Source organism: Haplochromis burtoni, unplaced genomic scaffold, assembly GCF_018398535.1.
Source record: "Haplochromis burtoni strain Fernald_Lab_line unplaced genomic scaffold, NCSU_Asbu1 Contig_126, whole genome shotgun sequence".
NCBI classification, from domain to species: Eukaryota; Metazoa; Chordata; class Actinopteri; order Cichliformes; family Cichlidae; genus Haplochromis; species Haplochromis burtoni.
The window spans coordinates 801751-827831 of record NW_024582487.1 but is presented as its reverse complement, the minus strand read 5'-3'; the positions used below and the strand labels follow the sequence as shown (position 1 = coordinate 827831).

At 40.0% G+C, this 26081-nt stretch overlaps 1 protein-coding gene across 10 annotated transcripts in view; it reads right to left on the bottom strand.

Moving 5' to 3' along the window:
• The window catches only part of myt1la (myelin transcription factor 1-like, a), an 88382-nt gene that overhangs the window by 9117 nt on the left and 53184 nt on the right, over window positions 1-26081 (bottom strand). For 5 of the 10 annotated variants that reach the window (XM_005929884.3, XM_005929888.3, XM_042224044.1 and 2 more), the window contains 9 exons: window positions 23757-23847; window positions 16947-17057; window positions 15849-16072; window positions 14058-14341; window positions 11783-12031; window positions 5391-5542; window positions 2326-2394; window positions 1875-1937; window positions 1672-1755 (listed from right to left, as the gene is read on the bottom strand). In XM_005929884.3, the coding sequence (XP_005929946.1) occupies window positions 1672-1755; window positions 1875-1937; window positions 2326-2394; window positions 5391-5542; window positions 11783-12031; window positions 14058-14341; window positions 15849-16072; window positions 16947-17057; window positions 23757-23847 (1327 nt within the window). The remainder of the gene's footprint in view (window positions 1-1671; window positions 1756-1874; window positions 1938-2325; window positions 2395-5390; window positions 5543-11782; window positions 12032-14057; window positions 14342-15848; window positions 16073-16946; window positions 17058-23756; window positions 23848-26081) is intronic. The other 5 variants (XM_005929885.3, XM_014336028.2, XM_005929886.3 and 2 more) reach the window with 4 other exon arrangements.

Genomic DNA, 26081 nt, shown 5'->3' with positions numbered 1-26081 from the left:
CTTGTCACCTCCAAAAAGCTTTAGTTTAAGAAAAGACTAACGCAGCCAGCCACACTAACCATCATCAGCTCTTTGATCAGCTGGACAGAAACACTTTGCTTTAGAAACTGTCCACAGCACTCCATAGGACTCTTGATGAATGGGGGAGGACATTGAGTCACGACTCACTTCCTCATCTACAATCCTCCCCCACCCTTCCAAGGCCTCAAGGCCACAGCAGCGTAACGATGAGCAGGACAAACGCCTATCACCTCCTCAGCTTCCAGACACTCAACTCTGCCTCCTGCATCCCAAAACGCCCTTCGCTGTGACATTTGGGCTGATTAGAATGAGCCGAGCGTCCACAGGCCGCTCCCCAGCCGAGCTCAGGTTAAGCTTAATTATGATTCTACTGTTAATGATGATGGTGGATGGAACAGAGGCGGCGGCGGCAGCTGGCTACAGACTGACACAAGCTGAACTTTAGATTATTCACAAGGTCGTATTGGCTTAGCATTATGGCTCAGCTTTAACACAAATGTCAAAGGCTCACTAGCGCTAACCTTTATTGGACTTGGTCTGCTGGGAGCCGGAGGTGGAGTGCAGCACTGACCGCGGCTCCCCGCTTTTGCAATATTCTTTGCAAAAGTTAGAAAGGTCAGTCTACATAGGCAGCATTTTAAGAGAGGGATGATGGATGAACCTGTCATTAACAAAGTGCTTTGACCTTGATGCAAAAAAAATGCATAATAATGGGACCTGGAATGTGCTTTTAAGAGGCAACGAAACAAGCCAGTCCTTCCTCCTTGCTGATGATTTGAAAAGTCTAACTGATGCACCTTCTCTCTTTTCTCTAAAAAAGTTGTCAGAAGATGAGAATCCTGTTCTACCTGTTTAAAATACACGGCAACAGTTTAACCTGTTATTTTAATTCTTCATATATCCATTAGCATGTGCAGCAATCCTCCACAACACCTCCAAAGTCCCCAGATTCCAATCCCACTGACCTCACCAACAAGCCTGCACAACCCAAAGAATGCCCCCCTCAGAGTTTGACATCACTAAATGTTTTGTTCTCTCTGACTTATTGTATTTTTTGGCAAGGTGTTGTTTCAAAGATTTATTCTCTTAAAATCCAATATCTGCCTTAAAATAATTATTTTACATTTAAGAGAGGAACATAAAGATGCTGATGAGCATGAATAAAACCAACAGCAGCAAAAAACCTTTTAAGAGAAAGTAGAATTTGCTTTTCTAAAGCGCTGTTATTGTTCTATAAGCTTTAATATAGTGGTAGGATCTAAAAAACAGGACACCTAAGCCCTGTATTTGTGGACCTTACATAAAATCTATGAGCAACATCTCAGTTACTGGTCTGAAATCTGTTTTTTTTTTACTTGTTCTTTGCTTTGTCTCAGACAGTTTAACAACACCAGGGAAGAAGCTGATAAAATATGGCAAAAACTGCCTCATACATCATAGGAAAATATTTAAGAAGTGCATTCACTTTAAATGAATGCACAACCTTGAATCTAGCCAGATATTTAAATGTCTCAATGACAGAGCTTTGGTAGTTTTTTGAGTGGCACTGTCTTTGCCCCTCATTTTTCTTGGGTTTACTTTTAATCTTAGACCTGACACTTTCCAATATTCTCAATATTAAGGCTGTGACATATCTCCAAAATATCTTACTTGATTGGCTCCTGATCGTCTTTGTCCTCTTTGCTGTGGAGGATTTTTATGCCACTTTTCTTGGCTCGTGGACAACCGGACAGACTGCAGAACAGAAAAATTACTTAAAACATGTGCGTTCAGTGAAGCATGGTTTACTGTTGCTGTTTGTTTGTCTGTGATTTCATGCACGCAGTTGTATATTATACTCTTTACGAATGTACCTCCTGTGGGAGGCATAGTTTCCAGTGATGTGTCCAGATCCATCACAGCCGGGCGTTGGACACCTGAGGAGTAAATACAAGATCAAACAACTGTATTATCACATAATGGTTCCTGTGTCGAAAAAAAAAAGAAAGACTACATCCACAAAAATGTTTTCTTTTTCTGTGAATGTCTGACATCAGACACTCGCGGTTCTCACAAATCAGTTACAGTAACACATTAGAGTAGTGCCCAAAGCATCATAGACAGGAAGAAATGGTTTTAGGAAAACCGATGACGGATGAACCAGAGAAGAGCGGGCTCTAAATCCAACCATAGAAAAAGTTACACACTTTTAAATGAAAGGACACTGAATGGACAGCAGTCGATATTTTTAACATTCTTTCCTTCCCACACTTTCCACTCTGCTGAGAACAACACACCAGTGATACACTGATCCTGTTGACTCACTTGAGTTCTTGTGAGTTAGTGGTCATCATCCCGCGGATGTTCTTGTCGGCCAGCTGACAGCTTGACAACCTGCAGGAGGAGAAGAGCCACTATTACTTTAACACCACCGACAGTTTTACAAACATGCTCTCATCCCAGGGCCACACATAATGTGGTTTTCTCCGACGATGGCTGTGTCTCACTGTTACACACAAGAGTTATTTTTCTTTTCTTTTTAGCAACAGTGCCTTGTTGGACTGGCTGCAGGAACATTGGCCACTGTGACATAAAGATCCTGTTTTACAGACCTATGGCAAGCACCTAGGTGGTGCTGGTGAAACTCACCACCAGCATTGTGGCAGCACTGTGCTACTCGTGCCAGGTGTCGTTAACATTTGTCATCTTTTGTATTTTGTGTCTGTCCTGCTTATTGTTTGTGGGTTCCTCTGGTTGCTCCACTAAATCTGGGGTCTCTTCCTGTTAAAGGGCAGTTCTTCCTCACTACTGTTGCCAATCAGTCACTTACAGGGGATTGCCTGACTGATGAGCTTCTCACTATACTGTAAGGCCTTTACTTGGAAAAATGAACTCCATAAGCCAAAGGCTTACTAGCCAGGATACCAAGATTTGTGCTTCCTTTAGAAATTTGAGTTTTACAGTTTGTTTGATTTCTAAGTCATTAGTTGGGTTTAAGTTCAACTATTTGGTTACAAAAACAGCACACAAAAGCACAAGAAAAAGGACTTGGATCTGACAAACACCTTCCTTCCCAAAGACCAAACACCTTCTGCTAAAGACGTTTGATTACTTGATTATTTTATTTGATGACTCTTCTCACTGTTGAGGTCTGGGAAGCGCTTCCGCTCCCTTAAGGCCAAAACAGAGAGAATGAGGAGGAGCTTCTTCCCCCAGGCTATTCGGGCCCTGAACCAGGTGTAGGACTGGACTCTCCCACACACATTACATCACTATAAGACTGGACTCTCACACACATCACATCACCACACGCACTCTGGTTTTTCTTTATGCACACTTCCTATAATTTATAATCTTTATAATCTCTTTCTGCTATTTGCACATTTTTTACTGTAAATTTCTAAGTTAATTTGTAAATTTTTGTAGTAACCTGTAAATTGTAAATACTGTAAAACCACTGTCATTTAATGGTCGGGCATTGCACAGCTACAAGCATTTCACCCCCATGTCATACTGTGTATGGTTGTGTGTGTGTGACAAATAAAATTTGAATTTGAATTTGATTGCAAGGAACAAGAAGAAAGTGCATCATTTGTTTGGAAAACAATAGCCTTACTTATGGTCAGTGAACAAAACAGTGGAGCTAACATACACTTCATAGATAGAAGTCCTCTTTCTTGACGGTGTTATGTTAACTGATGGCTGATGATTTGTTTTTGATGATGAAGTAACTGGTTTAGGAAAAAGATCGGGATTTGGGACAAAACACTATTCTTCACACCAAACATGATGAGTCAGGAGTAACAGCCAAATTGTGTCCTAAATTCTGAATGAAAGTAATCTGATTACATGTAGTTTTATACTATGGGTTAAGCTGTTCAGCCTCTTGAAGATGCCAATGTTCACATTTTGGACGGGAAGCCAGATGGTTTGAAAGCAGGGTAAAAGAGACCATCCATGTCCACTGTGATTGTCCATCACTGAACAGAGGAGGTGGCTCACGACACCAACTGTGGAGTCTTAAGATCCTTTCCCAGGTGTCAGGTGACCTCTATAGGTCACATGGTAGAATGAGGTTAGGTCTCAAAGTAGTTTCACCCTAAACCCTGGTGGTAATGACCCATGCCGTTTTTCACACCTTGGCTCATCTGCTCCCCACTATGGTTTACATACCTGCGACTCTTAACTTAAAGAAGTCCAGTCGCTTCCGTCCAAGCTCCTTAGACTCTGATGACAAAGAATCTTTTTTTTTTGAGTGTATCATGTTTCCACATTTCACAATCCAAAGTGTGGAAATACTAAAATCTCTACGAGAATTAATTTTTTTCTTTAAAATTTTTGAAATGAAAGAAACTTGAAGTTGCTGAAACAGGTCAAATAACATCTAAGCAGAAGTAAAACGTAAACTTTGCAGCGCAGAAGTGATGAGCCTCTGTAGGGAACGATTAGGCTAAACACGCATAACAGAGATTTTCTCTGTCCTCACATGAATCCTGCTTCACTCATGCAAAAAATTTACAGCCTGAAGTCTTACTTATTTTGTTTGTTGGTTGTTATGCAGTCTTCAAAGTAATTAACCAGATCAATTAAGGGAAACTGCTCTGGGATGATTTTGATGTCTGACCCTCCTCCAACTCAGACGCCTGCCTCATAGTCAAGAGTTTCAGATTTTATTTGCTTACACGAGCGCCCGTGACACAAGCTGATGAAAGTAAAAACAATTTGGCCAGTTGCCCAAACCCCAAAGAAAAGGCTCGATCAGGACACATGCTATGCATAGCAAAGAAGCGAAGCAAGCTCCTCCACAGTTACTTGTTTATATCACACACATCTCCTGATACGTGTGCGCTGTGAAGTGTCTGCACTTATTGAGCTACAGTGAGGGGAAAAGCAATATATCAATAAAAAATGATGAGAACAATTTTTTTTTCTTTTGGCCTGTGAATTCCTGTCATTAATAATCCTGAGCTGTTAGCCTTTGTCTTATTGGCTCTTCGGCAGCTGGCGACAGAAGATGGTGCGAACGCCTGTGTCACATCTGATGAAGCCTCTCAACGAGATCAGAAACACCATGGAGACTAAAACACGCACTGATGTGCCGATCTCCGTTTCTAAATTTACAAGGTTGCTAATTAGTTTCGTTCCCGCTTCAAACTCGTGCTGTTTGTCTTTGCTATCTGCTGATGTTTCAGGGTTATGTCTATATTTATGTACTTTTGTAAGACTGCTGCACCATCAATTTAATGAGACAGGAAAGTGAAGTGACATATAGCGCATAGTGAACCTCAGCTGCCTTTGACTGAGGGTTTCTCGCCATCCTTCGACCTGAACGGGAGAGTGTTTGGCTCAGAGGCTGCTGGGTAACAGCGTGCAGCAGTCGGATTACTTACGTGATGAGCTCCTTCTTGCTCTCCTTGCAGGGCAGGTATTTGTGGTGTTTGGGGCTGGGCATGGTCACCTCGGCCGGGTAGTGCTGCTCGTCCAGCAGCTCCTGGAAGGGATCCAGCTCGTCGCTCTGGTGTAAGGACGAGAAATAAGCCGACTACAGCGCGTCACTAAAAGCTCTTCGTTTACAAATTTACACAAACTTCACAACACATTCCCATTTCAAACACAGAAGACAACAAGGTTATGTGAAAACAGCATTATCAGGTAATGTTAGGTTTTCCTTGGTCAAAGATAATGTTATCCTCAGTGAAACAGTCCTTAAAATCCCCTGTAACATTAATTAGACATTCCTCATGTCTGAACACACTGCTATGATATAGTAAATTAATTTGTGTTCCATAACAACTTTAGAAGTAATTAAAATAAATTAAAAAGTCAGAATTAAAAGAACATTTTAATTTACTGAAATAAAAAATAACTACAGATGCAAACGAAGAGGGTGATATGTAAAGAAATAACATTAAAAAGTCAGAATGTATAAATCGTCTATGTCATCTCACAGAATATGTGCTATTGTCATTCATATGTGTAAGTTTCCTGCCGTAAGTAAGAATATTACCCTCCACTGTAGTTTAGCTGATTTTAACCCACAACAGGGCTTCATCTCATTTATGTAAAAAAAAAATAAAAAATCAATATGTCACAAAGTGAAAACCTTTTAGGCGTTATCCAAAATGTTACAATCTGAAAGTTTTAAAGGCTAACTTATAAAAATGTGCAGATTACAACATGTACAAATGTTGTGCGTTATATATAAAACAGTTAAAAGCAGGATTAGGAGAGAAAAAAATGACTGGAACGATTCTCACATTAGTTACACACAACACATTTATCTCAAAAATTCAGAAGAAAACCTGATTCATTCTACATGAGTTGAATAAAATATGGAGTGTTTCCTTACATTAAGTTTAAAAAAATATTCTAGAATCCTCAGGAATGTATTTGGTATTTAAATCTTTGCTTATAAATCAAAAAAAATATAATCAGTGTTTTAGAAAACATTTGGCCTTTTTTTAGAACCTCATAAATCAGCGTAGTGTGTCAGTGCCCAGAGAGCTACCAAGCATAAGGTCTGAAAACATACATATAGGCTGTTTACACATAAACAGCCTAAATGTACCTACAGGTTTGTTATATAGCTGTGCTTTATGTATATGTATATTATGTTTTTTTCTCTGTGTGGTGGAATACTTTTAAACATATTGATATAAATTTAATTTTAAGAAACAAATTATAAACATACCAGGGAATTATTGTGGACATAAATCGAGTGCTATGGCATTTATGTGTGTACGAATAACTAATACGAAGAGCCTGATTTATAGCATTTAGGCCCTTTTTAATGTAGCTGTATGAGTCATATCAATTTAGTGTCCCTGAAGTTCTGGTCATAATAAGCAGATCTGTACTGGTTGCCAGATGATTTCCAGATAAACGTGTTCCCAGCACAGGTGTCAGAGGCGTGTCTCTCTGCTTGTTAACCAGGTCGAGCTTCTTTCTGCAGCAGTTTGTGAACAAAAAGCTTTTGTGGCTCTAAGAACACTGCAGTCTGCTCTGCAGTCCACACATCACACCTCCTCAGTCGGGAGCAGAAATCGTTGTGGACTGTCTGGAGAAAATCCCATCAGACGCCTCGCTCTGGGCTCCGGCCTCCTCTGCAATGTCGTGCTTCATTAACAAACGCAATTACTCTCCTGATTAAAACCTTTCACTCCAGCGCTCTAAATCCAACGAGGCAAATGTAGCAATTTGCTGCATGGGTTGCTCTGTGTGATATCAGATCTGTGAGGATTTAAAGCGTGCCGATGATCTATCGTGTTTTACTTATGTATTAGTGCTGTAATTCAGTATTTTAATGCACCGTGTGTGAGCTCCTGAAGCGTTCATTTAGTCTGAACCATGCAGTGCTGCTTCTGGCCACATGGGAGCGCACTGAGCCTTCCGGAGAGCCTGTCTGCATCCACCCTATCAGCCAGGGTTATTTATCAAACTGCACAGAGAAATTTGAACTTGCATGAGATAAAAATGGAAATTCTTGACTTTTACTCCCCAGAAACTTTAGATTAAAACCCATTTATCAAACTTATTTTGTCTCTGTTCACTTAGATCTTAGATTAGTGTTGCAGTGCACTGACAACGTGGATGGACTGTAACGGCTGTGATGAATAGCTGTAACCCTATTTATGCTTGTATTGCATCACAACTTTTTGTTCTAAAAGACTAAAGCCGATTGATCCTTTTGTTCCGTGCCACATTGTAAGATTTTCTCTGATCTATCGCATCTCCGCAGCACGAACGACTTCCCTTTTATGTGTGTAATATAAAGTTAATTTCACAGTAGTGTATTAAAGACTGGTAACACAATAACAACAATCTTCGTAAATGGAAAGTGGATAATTAATTCAACTTTACAGGTTTTTAATATTTAATATATCTAATATTATAGATATTAGATTATATATTACATGCTGACTTGCTTAAAATAGTCAGATCTTGTTTTTTTATTTACTTATTTTTTAGGAGGCCACACCAAGGAGCTGGATAAAAAAAAAAAAAGAAGTATCTTTTCAAAATAAAAGACCCAGTTTCTGCAGACCAAGCAGTAACCTCCAGAGCTGAAAAACGAAGCCAGTGCAGAGGCACCAAAACTGCAGTTCCTCTAATGGCCACTTGAGGCTGACTCTGAAAGTGTATCATTCCTTAGACTCTCATGTTAATATCTCCAACTTTACAGCAGAAATAAGTATCTTTCCCCCTCCATATCAGTGCTTTAAAAAAAAAAATCATTCATCCAACTGTATAATGGAGTTAGGGGCGTCGCCATCTTCAGTGACAGGTGCTCTGACACAGCTGCCAGGCCATTACTCAGATCAATAAATTGGACTTCTCTGCCATGTTTAACAATAAAGTCCATTTTGTTTCTATATAACATTTTAAAAAGGAGTTTTATTTTGAAAGTTTAACTTATTCTTTATCCCATTCGTGTCTCTATTTCTGTCCTCCTCATCTGCTCTTCGCATGTCAAAGATTCACCAAATAGGACACATGATTATAAGAACAGCAACACAAACTAAACAACATTTGATTCCCCGAGAAATACGAATGAAACTTTTATCACCAAAAATAATATCTAAAAAAACTGATGCATTGTGCAATATCTACTTTAAAAAAAAACAACGAAATAATTACTTATTAATGTTTTATTAACGATTACAGTTTATATGTGATGGTTACTATAAAGTGTTATTTAAAGGCTTAAAAAAGACACAGCTCGACTTTAAAGTTTAAATTACTTATGCTTTGGCAGAATAACATCACTGAGGTAACTCAGCAACTAACAGCAATAAAGCTCTGTTTCTTTGTTTTCACTCATACACTTGGCTGTAAGTCTCTTGTGTGAGATGTGTGATGGCGTTTCTTCTTTTATATGATTTTGCAATCTCTCTCTTCAGCGGTCTTTCTTTATTATTCTTTTGTTGAACTGTGTCTGTTTGGTGGCTCCAGGGTGAGGGGTGAACAGCAGAAACTGAGAGGCGATGTACAATTTTGGCAAGCACCATCGTTCTGTGCCATTTCAATGCCTTGGGTTGGTGAAGAAGTGCATGCAAACATAATAAACCCTTCCAAACTCACAAAATTTCCTCTTGCGTATGTAAAGTGATGCAAAAATTATGCGTAACAATCGGCAACCAGAAGTACACCCTCGCAAAAAATAAGCCCAGAACTTCTCTATGGCCCTTTCTGCTTTGCACCGCAGAATAAGGATTCCCTTCTAACAGCTTATAAACTATGATCATCTTCTAATCTATGCATGAACACATAATATAAACTCTGGGTTCCTTAAATCTCTCAATTTCATGCTTGAAATTATCCTTACTTTGCACGATTAGGGGCCTAAATAAATCTTAAATCAAGTGCTTAAAACCCTTAATCATAACTGTAAGGGCAGAGAGTGCAGCAAGAGCAACATTTAGAGGTTTAGCGTGGCCTAAAAAATATTTAACTTCCACCTCTTCAGGTTACTTATTCAAAGCACTTGTCACCTTAATCCTAAAATGAAAAATTCAAGGTGTCTCTGCCTCCATATCATTAAATATTTTAAGTTTTAATCAAGCATACTGTAGTACAGAAATTACTCTCTACATTAGTTTGTGTCAGTGTAAATATTAATCTGCTCCCTGCTGCGTTTCTATATAAACTACTTAGAGTGGTGCAGAACCTCCTGTAAAGACGAGTCCTGCAAGCTGTGTAATAATCTGACGCAACACTAAATACACCAAACTCTAGTCTTCTTTGCTGCATTTAAATCAGTAGATTTTAAATATGTAGTGTAGATGCTGCTAATGTGATCAGCGATTCTGAAAAGTGTTTTGCAGAACTTCAGATAACAGTTGATTTGAAAGCCAGCAAATTCCTCATAACTGGTTTATAATTTCAAATGAAGGCTCTTTGAACGACGTATATCAGTTGCTACAAATAAATCTAATTGTTTATTTCCTACAAGTCACATAATTTCAAATGAGTTGCTTAAGTAATTTGGTCTGTAAGTCGGTGCACAGCAGGTCAGCTCAACATCTACAACAAGCTAACAAAGTTTTAACAAAGGCTGCATTTTTTATTTGAGTTTATTAAAGTTAACATATATATATATATATATAACCTACGCCCATTTTACACATGGCCAAAGTTTGAAATGATGATGTCAGTGTATGTGCAAGTAGTCCCTTTGAGCTGAAAGCTCAGGATTTCTACTGCTCTAAACACCCAGTTTCAAAAAATTTTTCTAGTCTTGGCTCTGTATGATGTCATTGGGAGGGGTTATCCTTATATGGGCATCTAATGGCAAAGGCACACTAGTAAACCTCCTTGTGATTGTAAGTATTTCTTTGCCACAGCTACTACAGAGCCTCAGGGTGTTGCACACTCAACCTCTAGGTGACCACTTTCAACTGCAAGCAGATGTCACAGATGCAGTATCGTTTAATCACCATACTACACTACGTCACTATTTGTAGAGGAATATCTGAATTTGCATCCACCCATCGATTTTATTCCACTATTCCACCGCAGCGAAGGCTAAAGGAAGGAGCTAAAAGCGCTTTTTTCATAGAGGCTATGAAAAAAAGCTAGAAAAAGACTGTAAGGCTCATTTTGATCTGTGACTTATGCAAAGCTACTCTAAAAAGTAAAATAATAAACAGCATCAAGTTGTAAAAGGGCATCATAGTCTATTTAACGATATCAGTGAATCGGGAGACCTCTTGTGAGGAAACAATAACAGAAAATAAACTCAACAGTGTCAGGACTTTTTAATCGCCCTATGATAAAAACTCAGTATTTATAGGAAACTTTCAAATACCTACAAAAACACGGATGATCTGATATCCTCGTGTTGGTGTTGTTCCCAGACCATCATGAAAATGTTGTTCCAGGTTCAACATTGCAAGTGACCAATCACATTGTTGTGATGTTATTCCTTTGCGCGCCAAGCCATTCGTGCATTTATAAAATTCCAATGTTGCAAGGACAATATCAATTCTGCTTACTGTTTATTAAAGGGTTGCGGTTAGGGTCAGGGTCCGTTGATCGGCGGACAGAGGCGGTTTCACGCAGCTTTAGTGCAGTTTTTTGTTTTACGCCGGTTTTTCCCGAAGTCGCAAAAGTATGACGTCACAACATTCTGATTGGTTACTTGCAATGCTGATCCTGGAACAACATTTAGTATGATGATCTGGGAACAACACCAACACGAGGATATCAGATCAACCACAAAAACACACCTTCTACCAAGGCCCATGACCTATTTTAATGAAATATGTTTAGACGTGCTTTGTCAGTGCTCTTCTTTTCAACCAAGTTTCATGAAATTTCACTTGGCAGATTTTGAAAAACCTTGCAGGCAGACAAACAGCATCAAAAACACACATTCGAACAGCACTGCAAATAAATTTTTTTAAATTGAACGCATCCCCCAAAAAAATAAATAAATAATTTCTGGAAACATTGTCATAACAGAAATGTATTCTAACTATGAACATTTAGGTGTTAATGTGCTTTTATATTATATTTATATTATATTGTGTTGTATTAAATATTGTATTTTATATTATAGTAGCTTTATAATATGTGCAAACTGTGATTTCTGAGGTTTTGTTCATAACATCCAAATGATAAGTTCTAGAAGTAAAAGTATCATGTCAGAGTTGTTTGTATGTATAATTAATGCATTCATTAACTATATAAGCTGTAATAACATCATGTTGTATTTAACCTCATTCTCATAATGCTCCTTCTAAGCTCTGTAAGTGTTGCACAGTGTAGACCTTCCCGTTACCTCTTTGTGGTCTTGCTCGTCTCCCAAACGTTTGATCTTGTTGCAGTCGACGGGCAGGTCCCAGCAGTCGGTGTCGCTCAGCTGGTAGCAGCGGCTGCTGAGCAGAGCCTGCCGCTGGGGAGACATTGGCTGCAGCGGGGTTAACACCGTCCCGCTGCCCTCAGGGCCACCTGGCTGACCAGCCACATCCACCGCCCCGCTGTCATCCAGATCGCCAACTGGACTCTGAAGAGCAAAGGAATCTGAATACTGGTGAGGTATTCAGAGGGCTTATTTTTGTTATGTGATTATTGTTGCTTTTTTTCAAAAAGCTTATTTTATCATTTCTAACAAGTTCTCAGGAGGTTACAGGCTAGTATACACACAGTCTCAGTCACAGAGGTTTTAAATGTTTTCAGTCTTCAGGTCATTCAAAAAGCTGCTGCCAAACCAGAAGACCTGTATAAACCCTTCTCCATACTAAACTCCTGCTCTGCTGGCATCCAGTTACATTTCCTAGACTTCCAGGTGATGCTTAAATGTGATGCTACTTTTCTACTACTTTTGATTTGTTTCTTTTTTGCACCTTTACTTTTACTATCACTGCAATCTAACTGTTATCTTACTATATGCTAGCCTAAATGATTTTATTCTATTTGTATCAACAGTAATGCCCATAATTATTCGTACTCCTGTGAGATCTTTTACATGAAAGCTCAGGGGTGAAATTTTACTTTATTCAGTTTATTGTAGTTGTGATAGAATGTTCCAGATGCATGTTGATTTTACACAATGGGCATAACAATAAAAATACTAATACTTATAATAATTTGTACATGCTGTCCAAAATGATTCATACTCTTCACCTGCCTCAATATTAGGATTATTGTTTCTTTACAGTGTAGGTATTTTAGGTATTTTCAGCAATGTTAGGAAAGAAATCCATGTTGATTTCTAGAAAAGTCCAGAAGCCGAGAAGCTGAGGGGAGCTGGTAAAAATGCTGCCAGTTCATGGTCAGCACTAGAATGTGCTATGAGTAAGAACTAAGTGAGGAGCTCTGGTCACATATTTTGATTGTTGTCAAGGATGCCATGGACTACAAAGCCATATCCAAATGATTCCAGGTCCCTGTACCCACAGAGCATCATTAACAAGAACAAGATATTCCACACAGTCAAGAACCTGAAGAGACATCGTAGAAAGCCCAAAGTTACACGCCATCTGGGAAGAAGTGTGTTATGGGAGGCCAGCAGTAACCCACACATCACAACTAAGACTATTCTACAAAATCTGAGCAACACCAGAACACAGATTTCAAGAAGATACAGCAGCAAACAATATCCAAGGGGGCTTTTTGTGGACAGTGACCACTCCTCCAACACAGGCACACACAAGCTCATCTAGTTTCTGTAGCTCTGTGACAGAGCTACGATTTTGGTTGTCAGTGTTATGGTCAGATGGGAACTCTTCAGCCACAGAGATGTGGCTTTTGTTTGGTGAAAGAAATGTGAAGCATTCACCCAGAAAACACAGTCTCACTGGTCAAACACTGAGGCGGGAATATCACGGTCTGCGGTCCCTTTTCCACAGATGGACCCAGATGAACCTTTTTAAAGCTGAAGGAATCATTAAAATCATTCATCCAGCATTCTTGGGCAGCATGGACCATCTAACCAGATTACAGTCCAAAAACATATGGCCTAATTAGTAAAGGAACAATTTGCAGACAACAATCTAAATATTTTGGAGTGGCCAAGCCAGCGCCCGGTTAGAATTTCTGGAGAGAACTAAAGACCAAGATCATGGCAAAGAAACCCTCAAACCTTGAGGACCTGGAGAAGTTCACCAAAATCATTGTGGAGACGTGTAGAAATATATTCAACTACATAAAGTACTTGGAGGCTGCAGCTACAAATAAAGGCTACAGAGAAAGAGTATGAATAATTCTGGAGATGAGATTTTTTGGGAAATCAGTCAAATATAATCATACAAATAGTTAAAAAATATCGAACATCGATTTGAATGTTCTTCTCATAGCCTTATGTCACCTTTTTTATAAAATGGTGAAAGAATAAATTTGATGTGTCAATAATATATCTTAAAACCCAAAAGTCCGACACGGGTATGAAGAATTTTAGGCAAAATTACATTTAGATATGTTTTCCTAATGCTCCTCTCTGAGTTGCGCTCTCTAGACAAAGCTGCCTTGTCTTATTTTCCCCACTCCTGCCATTGTTTAGGGATGTGATGTAATAAGGCAGGCATCCCATTTTTACTTGCAGCGCCTCAGATTACCTGTGTCAGCAGGTCCTGGGGTTTCCCTCCCAGAGCGTGTGGGAGCTCCCGGCACCGTGTCGACAAGTTAAGGATGGCTGTGGCCGCCATGTGGGCCGCCTCCATGTCGTGGGTGTAGTCAAAGCTACTCTTACTGCAGGTGCTGCTGGCGCTGCTTCCACCTCCACCGCCTCCCCCTCCTCCTCCACCTCCTCCTCCTCCACAGCTCAGGCTGCTGCTGCTGCTGGGAGCGTAGCTGCTGGTCGTACTGCTGGCCGGGCTGGACGTCTTACAGTAGCGCTTAGCTGCAGGGGTGCACACAAGTATGGCTGATTTGTTAGGCTGATGCTGGCTTTTGGCCAAGCTGTTCAGCAGATGGGTTTTTTGCACGGGGTTTAAAATTGCAGAGAGATCCTCTAGCTTTTAAGAATATGCAATAAAAAAGACAGACTGGTGAGGGGAAAGAGCGAGAGAAACAGATTGAAATTTAAGGCTTTCTAGGATTAAGTGGGGAAACAATGAATTGACCAGAACAAGAATCCACTCCAAACTAAAATTCAAACAAGCTCAGTGCCTGAGATTGTTGAAGTTGTTCAACTTTTTTGGTCACTTTGCCAAAATCAGAGCTCGTAAATCAAGATAACATATCTTAAGACTGTTCCTGCCTCAGCACTGAATTGAAAATGCTTTGGACTGGATGTCTACATCTGATTTTTATTTGGAACAAATTCTAAGAACTGCAGCATTTCCTTCTTTGTGAGTAACATTTGCTAAAAATAAATAAATAAATAAATAAAAAATACAATGCCCAGCTGTCCCAGAAAATAACTGACCTTTTTTTAAAAAAGTAACTACTTACAATATTTGTATCTTCAGTATGTAAAAATGGACCCACAGGAACAATAAGCAAAGTATTTAGAGGCCATTTTTGGTCTGTTTAAAGAATTTGCTGCCAGCTAGAAAACATATATGAACACCAGTCTTATGCGTTAAATAGGGAGACATAGAGTCATTCAACATAAGACAGAGAAACAGATGTTTGGGCAAAGCCAGAGAAAGACGCTGCGTGGTGGTGAATCCGGCCTCAGCAGGCCGGAACGATGCTGATGGAGGGAAGAATGGTGGAAAGGAGGGAGGCAGGGAGGGAGTCGTGACAGAGGGGAGCTCAGACACCTCGTCTAAAAATCTCCCTCCTGCCTGCTTCTCACTAATGGCTCCCAGCCAAAGAAACAGGGCTCGCCTCCATTATCTCTCCTGTTTCACAATCCCTCCATCTGTACCTCCTCCCTCCCTCCATCCCTCCATCCTCTGCTCAGAGGAGGCAGGCTCTTAGCTTGGCATTTCCATAACTCTGCTCCAGCCATGTGGAGAGGCCGAAAACATCAGTGTTTTTAGCTCTATAACAAAGAGAAGACAAGCAGCACAGAGCATGTGTCTTTGTGCACGTTATAATGCTTTTAACATCGGATACAAAATGTTCTCCTCAGAACAGGAAAATGAATAGTAATCCCTAAGAGTGGGATCATCTGGAAGGTTTCTTTTTCCTTTCAAACAAACAAAAAAGGGAATCACAATAAGCCTGACCATGGTTTTTACGGTGATTTTGAATTTACCTATAATACATTTTTTAGACACATGGATCCATCATTAACTCAAATAAATATCTCCAATATTCTTCAAAAGGTAAGAAGAGTGTCAGACCCCGTACAAACAAAAGACGCAAATCACCAATCAAAATATACGATAAATTGTTGTCACATGATCTAAATGTGGGACCTATGATTTGCAATTGTGTATGTTCATTCTTCTCACCGTCGAATCCCTTCGGGGAGGTGTCTCGTCCGTGGTGGTGGGACTTGGTCGTCAGACCTCTCTTTCCGTAGCTGCCGTGTTGGGCATCATAGCCGCCATAGTCATAGCTGGTCTTGGAGTATTTCTCCAGCTCCTTCGCCAAGTTGGATCGTGGCGTGCTGGTGGGAACATTGTTTTTGTAGCCATACTCAGGAATCTCCAGCTGCTTCACAAAACACATTGGTCTGAAAGGCAGCCAGAGGGTAAATAAGGCTGGGATCGAACTTCACTGCACCATTTAGCATCCCTACTTCGGATTAAAAAGTGGATTTTTTTTATATTTGTTTTGTTTTTTCAAAGAACTAATAACAGTCTGTGTTATTTACCTTTACGCCAAAAAATTGGCTGCACCATTCAGCATCCATAAAAAACTTCGAATGGTAATTAGTGGAAGAAGATGGTGAATTTCTGTTTTGTGGAAGAATATTTAAGCCCAGCTTTTTATTTAGTTGCTAGCTGACATCCTTTCAGCTTTCAGTACATTCTTTTTAAAAAAGGCAACATATATTCCCAGATTGCCTTACAACTCAGAAATATACCAGGAAATTGTTAAACCATTTTGCATCATCAAATAGAAAACAATGAAGGTTTTCTTTGTTATGGAATATTTTGCAAGTCTCAAGCTTAAAGACACTATTAAGCTTGCCCCGATCATTTAAGGTGGTGCGAGATGCTCTCCATCAAAATAAGTGCAAACTTTTAGTAATAAATTTTTTTGTTTGTGTTTGCTAATTATTCACAGGATAGTTTTTGATTCCGGAATCCCCACCATATCTGAACTAGTCACACATGTGGTTGAATGTACTAGCGACCTGCACCTAGATATAATGAGGATCACTAGTTGTTCTGCATCCCCAGTTCCTTATGTTTGATATGATCTGGAGCTGTATGTGTGGGAATTTCATTGCACCATTCAACATCCCAGATATAAAAAACCCCAAAGACAAAAAAATGCTTCCATAACATACCATGTTCAGAGTTCAGTGAGCAATTCGGCATCCCTTGCTAAGCTATCAGAATTCAAAATATGCTGCTTTACTGTACTGAAGTGGGCGGTACCTGAGGACACGGTCTGACGCCTGATTGGTCTTACTGCCGCTGTCAGTTGAGTGAGTCTTCTCATGGACCTTCGCCATCTTCTCTGCAGCAGCGATGGGACAGCCGGACAGACTGAAGGATTAGGGAGGGGGAGACAGCACACGGCCTGGTTACACACTGTACCAACACACGCACACACACATGCAGCATCTGGCTCTCAATGAAGAGCGGTTCAGCTGTCAGTACCAGCAGTTCAAAATGAATTATGGATTTAAAAATGGCCTACTTTGTGTTGACTTTATGACTTGCTTTCCAGAAGACAAACTGGTTTATCAGTTGACTTTCTGTGTGACTTTTTTCTAAACAGGTATTGCTTAAATTTACAGACAGACATGTTTGTGACTCCTGCTTCTGTACATCAGCGGTCCCCAACCCCCGGGCCTCGGACCGGTACCGGTCTGTGAGTCGTTTGGTACCGGGCCGCGAGAGTTGAGGCTCAGGTGTGAAATGTATAGTTTTCAGGGTTTTTATCAGTTTTCAGGGTTATTTTGTTATCGTTTTTATCATTTACTCAGTTTTCCTTGGTCTTTTCACGTGTGTTATGAATAAATTTTCTTTTTTTCGGTACTGGTACTAGTTTTATTTTTGTTGTATTTATCCGCGACACCTTAAAGGCCAGTCCATGAAAATATTGTCGGGCATAAACTGGTCCGTGGCGCAAAAAAGGTTGGGGACCGCTGCTGTACATCACTCAAACTGCAAAATTCTAGGCTGAAAATGAAGCCAGTGCAAAACTGACATTCAGCTAATGTCCACCTGAGGCTGGCTCAAAAAGTTAGTCACTAGTCCACTCCCACATCAATGTACAACTTCAGCCATGAAAACAGAATGTTTACAGCTTCATATAAGAACAGGGCTCTTGCCTGTGGTTGTGCTGTTGGTACCTTTTAAATAAGTTGTAGTTTGGAAATGGCAAGAAAATAAATTGTCCTGTTTTATTGGGCTGTTATTTAGCACTAGCTATGACCGGGTATCTTTGTCTATGCATTCTTTGATGTCCTCGCTCCAAAAACATCAACATAGTGATGCCCAAAACAATAATGTGAGGCTAGTAAAAGTGGAGACTAGAAACTAAGTGAGGGTATGTAAATGACCAGGTGACAGCATTTTGTATCTCTTTATTGTCCTCCCATTTCACATATTTACAAAACTGACTAAACAACTAATCATCAAAGATGATTAGCTGACAGAACAGCAGCACAGATTTGGCATATTTTTCCTTCACACATCACCGGCAAAACCTCTAACCTCGAACCATTTTAATGGAGATAGACAGAATATCAAAAATACAGAAAAAACATTCATAAAAGTTATGAATTGATTTGCATGCAAAGCTCCAAACCGAGCGTAACTGATGATCTTTCTTTTATCAACCAATTCAGACTCCCTCACAGCCTTAATGACATGTTCCAAAATGGGCCTTTGTCTTTATTTCGTTGGTCACTCTATGTCATCCTCTTTAAAGTTTAAGATAAGATAAGATAACCTTTATTAGTCCCACACGTGGGAAATTTGTTTCGTTACAGTGTTTGTATCTGGATCTACTCCCGTGACTCTTTATACAGCAACTGAATACTTGGTTGAATAAGTGACTAAATTAATAGTTCTTAGCAGATGCCTCTTTACTAACAACACACACACACAGAGAGTATTCTCCAGTTATTTGGGAGAGTTTGGTTATCTGTCCCACAAGACACTTCCACTTAACAAAACTGTCACTTCCCACCAACTCCCAGTGATAAGTGTTAAAAGGTAACACCTTCTCCGTTTTTAATCATTAAATTTGTTTTTCTTCCGTAACCAAGTGCAACCTCAAAGGAAGCAGAAACACAAATCTAATCCTGCTCATCGGCCGCTGCAGTGATTGACTGATTGTGTGATAGATTAGATCACATTCATTAAGCAGCTGCTTTTGGTCTTCTGGGGAAAATAATTAAATGTCATCAACAATGATAAGTGAATTTCTTTAAAAACAAATTAAAATTGGAATAAACAGAAGAAAATTTTTGATGTCGGACGGAAAATCCCGTCCTGTGTACTTCTGAGATGTACCAGTCATTAAAATGTGTGACTTGCTGACCCTCATGTGGCGCAAACAGGGGTAAAGGAGAAGCTGATTGGTTGGGGATGTGGCTTCTCCCTCCTGCCACTTTGGGCTTTTCCTAATTGCTTCATACCCACAGAGGCTATGAAACATCATTAGTACACACACACGCACACACACACTCGTTTTAAAGCATGGCAGGGCTACTGTGTGAGTAGTGTGTGACAGATCAGCACGGCAGTGCCTGCTACTGCTGCTGCTATGAAGGCGTTTCCATGGTGACTGCCAGACATGAAAGCTGGTGGCTAACAGTAGCTAAGCTAGCTAGCTAGTGCTTTGTTTCCTTTCCCAGTGGAGCTGTGCTACATAACACACCCTGCAGCCATGTCTGAGTGTGTATGTGTGTGTGTGAGTGTATTCTGTCTGCCAGCACACGTGTGCTGCTGTCTGTGAGCTCATTTGTAAGTGTCTGACTGTGTGTGTGTGTGTGTGTGTGTGTGTGTGTCAGGCTGTGTGCGAATGAAACAGCGTGTCATCTAAAGCTCTACGTATGTGTGAGCAAATCACTTTACATAATTCAAAAGTATGTATCTGTGTGTGTGTGTGTGTGTGTGCGCGTGCATATATGTGCTGCCTGCACTTCATGCTCTGCTCTGCCTGTTAAACAGCTGAACTGCTGATGTGATGCAGGTTCTCCTTCTCCAGTCCCTTCTCCACAATTCCACCTAAACGGGAATACATTACAACATTTTGCATGCTGTTGAAAGAAAATGTGACTTTTTTTGTGCCAGAGTTGAGTTAAAACCAAAACTGATTTTGCAAACTGTTCTTGTTTAGAGGAAAACTCCCACAGTGGCAGGTAAAACACAGAAACACTATTTATGATTTCACATTCTACGATGATTTTGAGCACTTATTTATATTTCTGCAGTTTTAAGGACAAAGCAATACCCAACCAGAAGCATCCAGAAATGAGAACTGAAACCACCATGTCAAAAAGCTGCAGTTCCCCTAATGGCCACTTGAGGTTGCCCCCCAAAATTATTTCAATCCCCACAACCTCCTATGTTAAAATGTCAATGTTTACAGCCAGCTACAAAAACTGGGTTTGTTCTTTCTAGCAGTTTTCTCCCTTTAAATCAACTCTACAAAGTTCGAATCTTTTAATGTTTTTTTACACTTAAAGTTTTGTCTTATTCTGGTTGTTTCTGCTCTGAGCGACAGGTAAGGACTCGCTCAACTGGACCTCATGATGATGGTTGTGCTATTAGTGCTTTCTGAAGCATTTATAACACATGACAAACAATATAACCCACTAACAATTAAATAATAAGAAACACTTCAAAAAGTTTGTGAGAGACTTTCTTTAATTTTAATAGTCTGCAACTGAAGATTTCTGTGTCTCCACCTTTGGATGCACCTGATCAAGTCTGGAGTAATACTGAAAACTCCTGGTCAACAATATCATCATCATCATAACAGTAACCAAATGTAATCAAATGTAAATTCTGCTTTACTACAGTAGGGCAAAAAAGTATTTAGTCAGCCACCGATTGTGCAAGTTCCCCCACTTAAAATGATGACAGAGGTCAGTAATTTGCACCAGAGGTACACTTCAACTGTGAGAGACAGAATGTGAAAAAAAAATCCATGAATCCACATGGTAGGATTTGTAAAGAATTTATTCGTAAATTAGGGTGGAAAATAAGTATTTGGTCACCTCAAACAAGGAAAATCTCTGGCTCTCACAGACCTGTAACGTCTTCTGTAAGAAGCTTTTCTGTCCCCCACTCGTTACCTGTATGAATGGCACCTGTTTGAACTCATCATCTGTATAAAAGACACCTGTCCACAGCCTCAAACAGTCAGACTCCAAACTCCGCCATGGCCAAGACCAAAGAGCTTTCGAAGGACACCAGGAAAAGTATTGTAGACCTGCACCAGACTGGGAAGAGTGAATCTACAATAGGCAAGCAGCTTGGTGTGAAAAAATCAACTGTGGGAGCAATCATCAGAAAATGGAAGACATACAAGACCACTGATAATCTCCCTCGATCTGGGGCTCCACGCAAGATCTCATCCCGTGGGGTCAAAATGATCATGAGAACGGTGAGCAAAGATCCCAGAACCACACGGGGGGACCTGGTGAATGACCTGCAGAGAGCTGGGACCAAAGTAACAAAGGTCACCATCAGTAACACACTACAACGGCAGGGAATCAAATCCCGCAGTGCCAGACGTGTTCCGCTGCTGAAGCCAGTGCATGTCCAGGCCCGTCTGAAGTTTGCCAGAGAGCACATGGATGATACAGCAGAGGATTGGGAGAATGTCATGTGGTCAGATGAAACCAAAGTAGAACTTTTTGGTATAAACTCAACTCGTCGTGTTTGGAGGAAGAAGAATACTGAGTTGCATCCCAAGAACACCATACCTACTGTGAAGCATGGGGGTGGAAACATCATGCTATGGGGCTGTTTTTCTGCCAAGGGGACAGGACGACTGATCCGTGTTAAGGACAGAATGAATGGGGCCATGTATCGTGAGATTTTGAGCCAAAACCTCCTTCCATCAGTGAGAACTTTGAAGATGAAACGAGGCTGGGTCTTCCAACATGACAATGATCCAAAACACACCGCCCGGGCAACAAAGGAGTGGCTCCGTAAGAAGCATTTGAAAGTCCTGGAGTGGCCTAGCCAGTCTCCAGACCTCAACCCCATAGAAAATCTGTGGCGGGAGTTGAAAGTCCGTGTTGCTCGGCGACAGCCCCAAAACATCACTGCTCTCGAGAAGATCTGCATGGAGGAATGGGCCAAAATACCAGCTACTGTGTGTGCAAACCTGGTAAAGACCTATAGTAAACGTTTGACCTCTGTTATTGCCAACAAAGGTTATGTTACAAAGTATTGAGTTGTATTTTTGTTATTGACCAAATACTTATTTTCCACCCTGATTTACGAATAAATTCTTTACAAATCCTACCATGTGGATTCATGGATTTTTTTTTCACATTCTGTCTCTCACAGTTGAAGTGTACCTCTGGTGCAAATTACTGACCTCTGTCATCATTTTAGGTGGGGGAACTTGCACAATCGGTGGCTGACTAAATACTTTTTTGCCCCACTGTAAATTTCCTGCATTATATTAAAATAAATAAAAAAATATTAAATTCTATATTCAGGTTTCTAAAATGGGCAAAAAAACCCTAAGCCAGGAATATGTTATACTTATAAATACAATTTATTATAGCCCTTTGCTTTCTGACTGTAGCATCAAGACCAAGAATGTGCTCATTTCGTTATTTTGATTTGTAATTCATTCATTTTTATGTGTTTCATTTACTTTTTTCTACATTTTGGGCATACATGTTGCAAACAGAGTTAATAATCTGTTTAGGAGGTGTAATTCTGGACTGTACTGTACTAAAGTACTTATGTACTTTCTTCCATTCTTTATAAATAAAGTTGTTAATATTAAAGTCTAGAAGAAGAATTATAAGGACTCTGAGGACCAAGCTAGCAAATAACAAAGTCTCAGTTCAATTTTATTTATATAGCACCAAACAGTCAACAACAGCAATCCAACAGCTTGAAAGAGTCAGTAAAGCCCCAGATTAGCACTTTATAAACAAGTGGGTGATGTCACAGGAGCTCTGTCCTTCTTTTATATACAGTCTACAAGTGAAATTGAGCAGCAGTTTCTAATGCTGGACTTTTAACACATTTTTATTTTTCAAAACCTGAAATACTTATTTATAACTTGAGTTTCACTTGCACTCAGGCATTTAGGACTTTGATACTTCCATCCATCTGTTAGCTACATCTTCTTACCCTGTAGTGTGTTGTGTGGGTGGTGGAGCCAAACTCAGCTTATACTAGGAGAGGGGTGGGGTGACCCAGTCAATCAGAGAGCTATTTTTAATAACCACACAGACAACCAATCAGACTCACATTCATGCCTAGGGGTGATTTAGAGTTACCAGTCATCATAACTTCCAAGTTTTTGGACTATGTGAACCACACAGACGGAACACTGAAGTTTACTTACATAGATTATGTTATCTATACTTTTTTCCTTCATACTGAGAAGTAAAGTTGCACATACTTGTGTTTTTATTCATTTACATACTTACTTTTTATAAGCAACGAACACTTCTGCAGAGGCAATTTAGTGTTGTGACTATTATTTAACTTATTCTGTGGTTAGACTTTGATTCTTAGTTTCCAGTATTTCTGTTAGGGTTTAGCTAACAGCAGGGGTCCATGACCAAACCCCCTGTAGCGATTAATGATGCCCAGTCTGTGGACTTGTTCAGAAATGCTGGTCAAATGCTGATAAAACCAATGTTTCTATAAGTGTGTGGTGTATGGGGCACAGAAATGTAAAAATTTATGTTTTTAACTTTCCACAGAACTAAGGCCATTCATATCATACCATTAACTATAAGTTACCAGTTCCTACTTAAATCCCTGTTTCTTCGTAAATGCTTCTTACATATTGCACGCTAACAAATGATAATAATAAAATAAAAATAAGTAATACTTCATGTTATGAGTTTGCAGAATCCTTTCAGCCAAAGCAAACATATCAGAGTTTATGGTGTACAGGACCTAAGCATCAGCAAGTAGTTTGACTGGAGATGTGCTCCTGAAACCACACACACTGACGATATCTGTACGATGGAGGTGTGGATCAGCTGATAGCGGCCCGGCGAAAGGCCACTCACTCACCTGCGATGCGAGTTCCTGTTGCTATTGACATGACCCCGTCCAGAGCAGCCAGGAGTAGGGCACTTTAAAACATTTTCATACATGGCAAGGACTTTGACAGAGAGGAAAAGGTGAGAAAGACAGCCAGGGTTAGGAGCAGACAGGAGAGTTAACGGGTGTTCAGCTCGACGGTTAGGCATGCACAGATTACAGCTGCACGACTGATGTGACAGTGGGCAAGAATTTCACAAAACGGGCATGAACGCTAAGACAAAGTGCGTCAACAGCAGGAAGTTGCCAGTTCTCCTCTTTATTTCCCTTGTAGCCACCTCAGATTCAGCTGTGCTTCATGTTTTGCATCGGTTTAAGAAACATGCCTCCTCATGGGGCTTATTTTGTCACAAAAATCATTAAAGATTAAGGTAAATCTGCTGTGTTTTTTGCCTTTTTCCCCACGAACTTTCCTCTAAACTGCTCTCCGTTTGTAGTTATGATTGCCCCAAGTATTCCCTTCCTACTGAGGAAACACAGCTCTCATTTGCCTTTTGATCACTGCGGTCATGTCATGAAATTTCATGAGATGAGACTGTACTGGATGCAGTAGTTCGTCATGCACTGTTAAGGATGGCTGATGACTCCGCAGGAGGAAGAGGAATGTGTCTGGTAATAAATGAAGGTTTAAAATTCTGTTTCAGATCGTTTCTTTCAAATATGTATAATCTTCATATACAGTTTAAGTTTCTAGATATTGAAAAGCCCAGCAAGCTTTTACCTGTATGTCTGAATATCTTTCTGTATTCTCCATGCAGGTATTTCTTTTTGTCATTTTTACCTTGTTGCATACAGAAGATAAGCTATATGTAAAAAAGGATGTGAAGTCTCATTTGGAAGGCTGAATGTTTTTGCTGCCAATACATTTTTCTTTTTGTTTTATATACCAGACTGACTTACAACTCGAAAAATAGGCAGGATGATAAAGCGGGGCATGGTTTACAGAAGGGCTCACTTGTGATTGACAGATCAAATACGGTCCTCTCTCACCATGCCTGGTCTCAAAACAACACGATGCTAAAAGCCAAAATGTTCAGCCCAAGACTTCTGAACAGGCCTCGTTCACAGAGGACAAGAGACTGCTTGGCAACCACCTGGCAACCACCGTTCGCTAGGGACAAATGAGTATTCTGATTGGCTCAGTCGCTGTCAGTGGTTCCTGCTAGTCACTGTGAAATTGACTGCTGAGACCCAGTCATGCAGGCCTCGAAAATGTGTATTCCCCTATGACGAGTGGCTGGTCAAGATAGCTGGATGTTGCTGGGTGAATATTATTATTATATATTATATATTATTCATTTTCTTTCCTTAGAGGTATATAGTGCCATACTGAAAACCTCCTTCTGATTGCTAATTTATCTGCAAGCCTTCCCCAACTAATCGCTAAATGTTGAGAAATTGTTAAAAAAAAACAAAAAACAAACAAACAAACAAACTGTGATTAAAACTGGAAACAGAGAAAATTCACCTTCAGAGTAAAAGTTGCACATTGTGAAATGTGTTGATTTCAGCAGTAAGACATGAAATGGTCTTTGTCTCCAGTTTGCATCACACATTTTTGAGTTTCAGTTTCAGTTTTGAGTGTTTGCAGACTTGCCATCTTTCATTCAAACTGTGGGTGAATGTGGTACTCTGCAAATAGCCAAAGCAAGGTTTTTGGTGCAGCACCTTCTTTGCATCCTTTTCACTTTGCTACAGCCAGCAAACTCCAGCATCCACTTCCCAAAAAGCTTTGGGAATATCTTTTTTTTCCTCCTAGTGACCGTTAGGTACTAGAAGGTCACTGACCGGTCTCTGGGCATGCATGACTGACGACTAACAAACTGCTGATGTCTTATCGATCTTTTGTACAGTCTATGTGTTCAATTGTTCCACCAGGGTGAATGAAGCCTCATCTAAACTAATGTAATGTTTTACCTGTGAGTTCAGTGAGCATGCTTCAAGCAGGCTTAGATGGTTGGAAGTAATTTCATGTAGGTCTTTTTTTGAGGTTTTTTAGTCAGCAGGTTGATCAAACTGATTCTTCATGCTGTTCACGTTACAACAGCGACACAGAAATCAAAACAAGACTTCAGGCAGACGCGATGAGGAGAATGAAAAGAAAGTAAAGCAGTTCACAAAATTGAACCAAAAAAAGAAAAATAATACTATTTCTGGTGCCACAGTAAACATGAGTATGAACAGAAGCAGCTTTGTGTCCACAACAGCACTGCAGTATGTTTGCTTTAGATAATTAAGATACTTTAGTAGAGACTTTCTAACAGTCAGAAGTGAAATTACATTAATATATATATA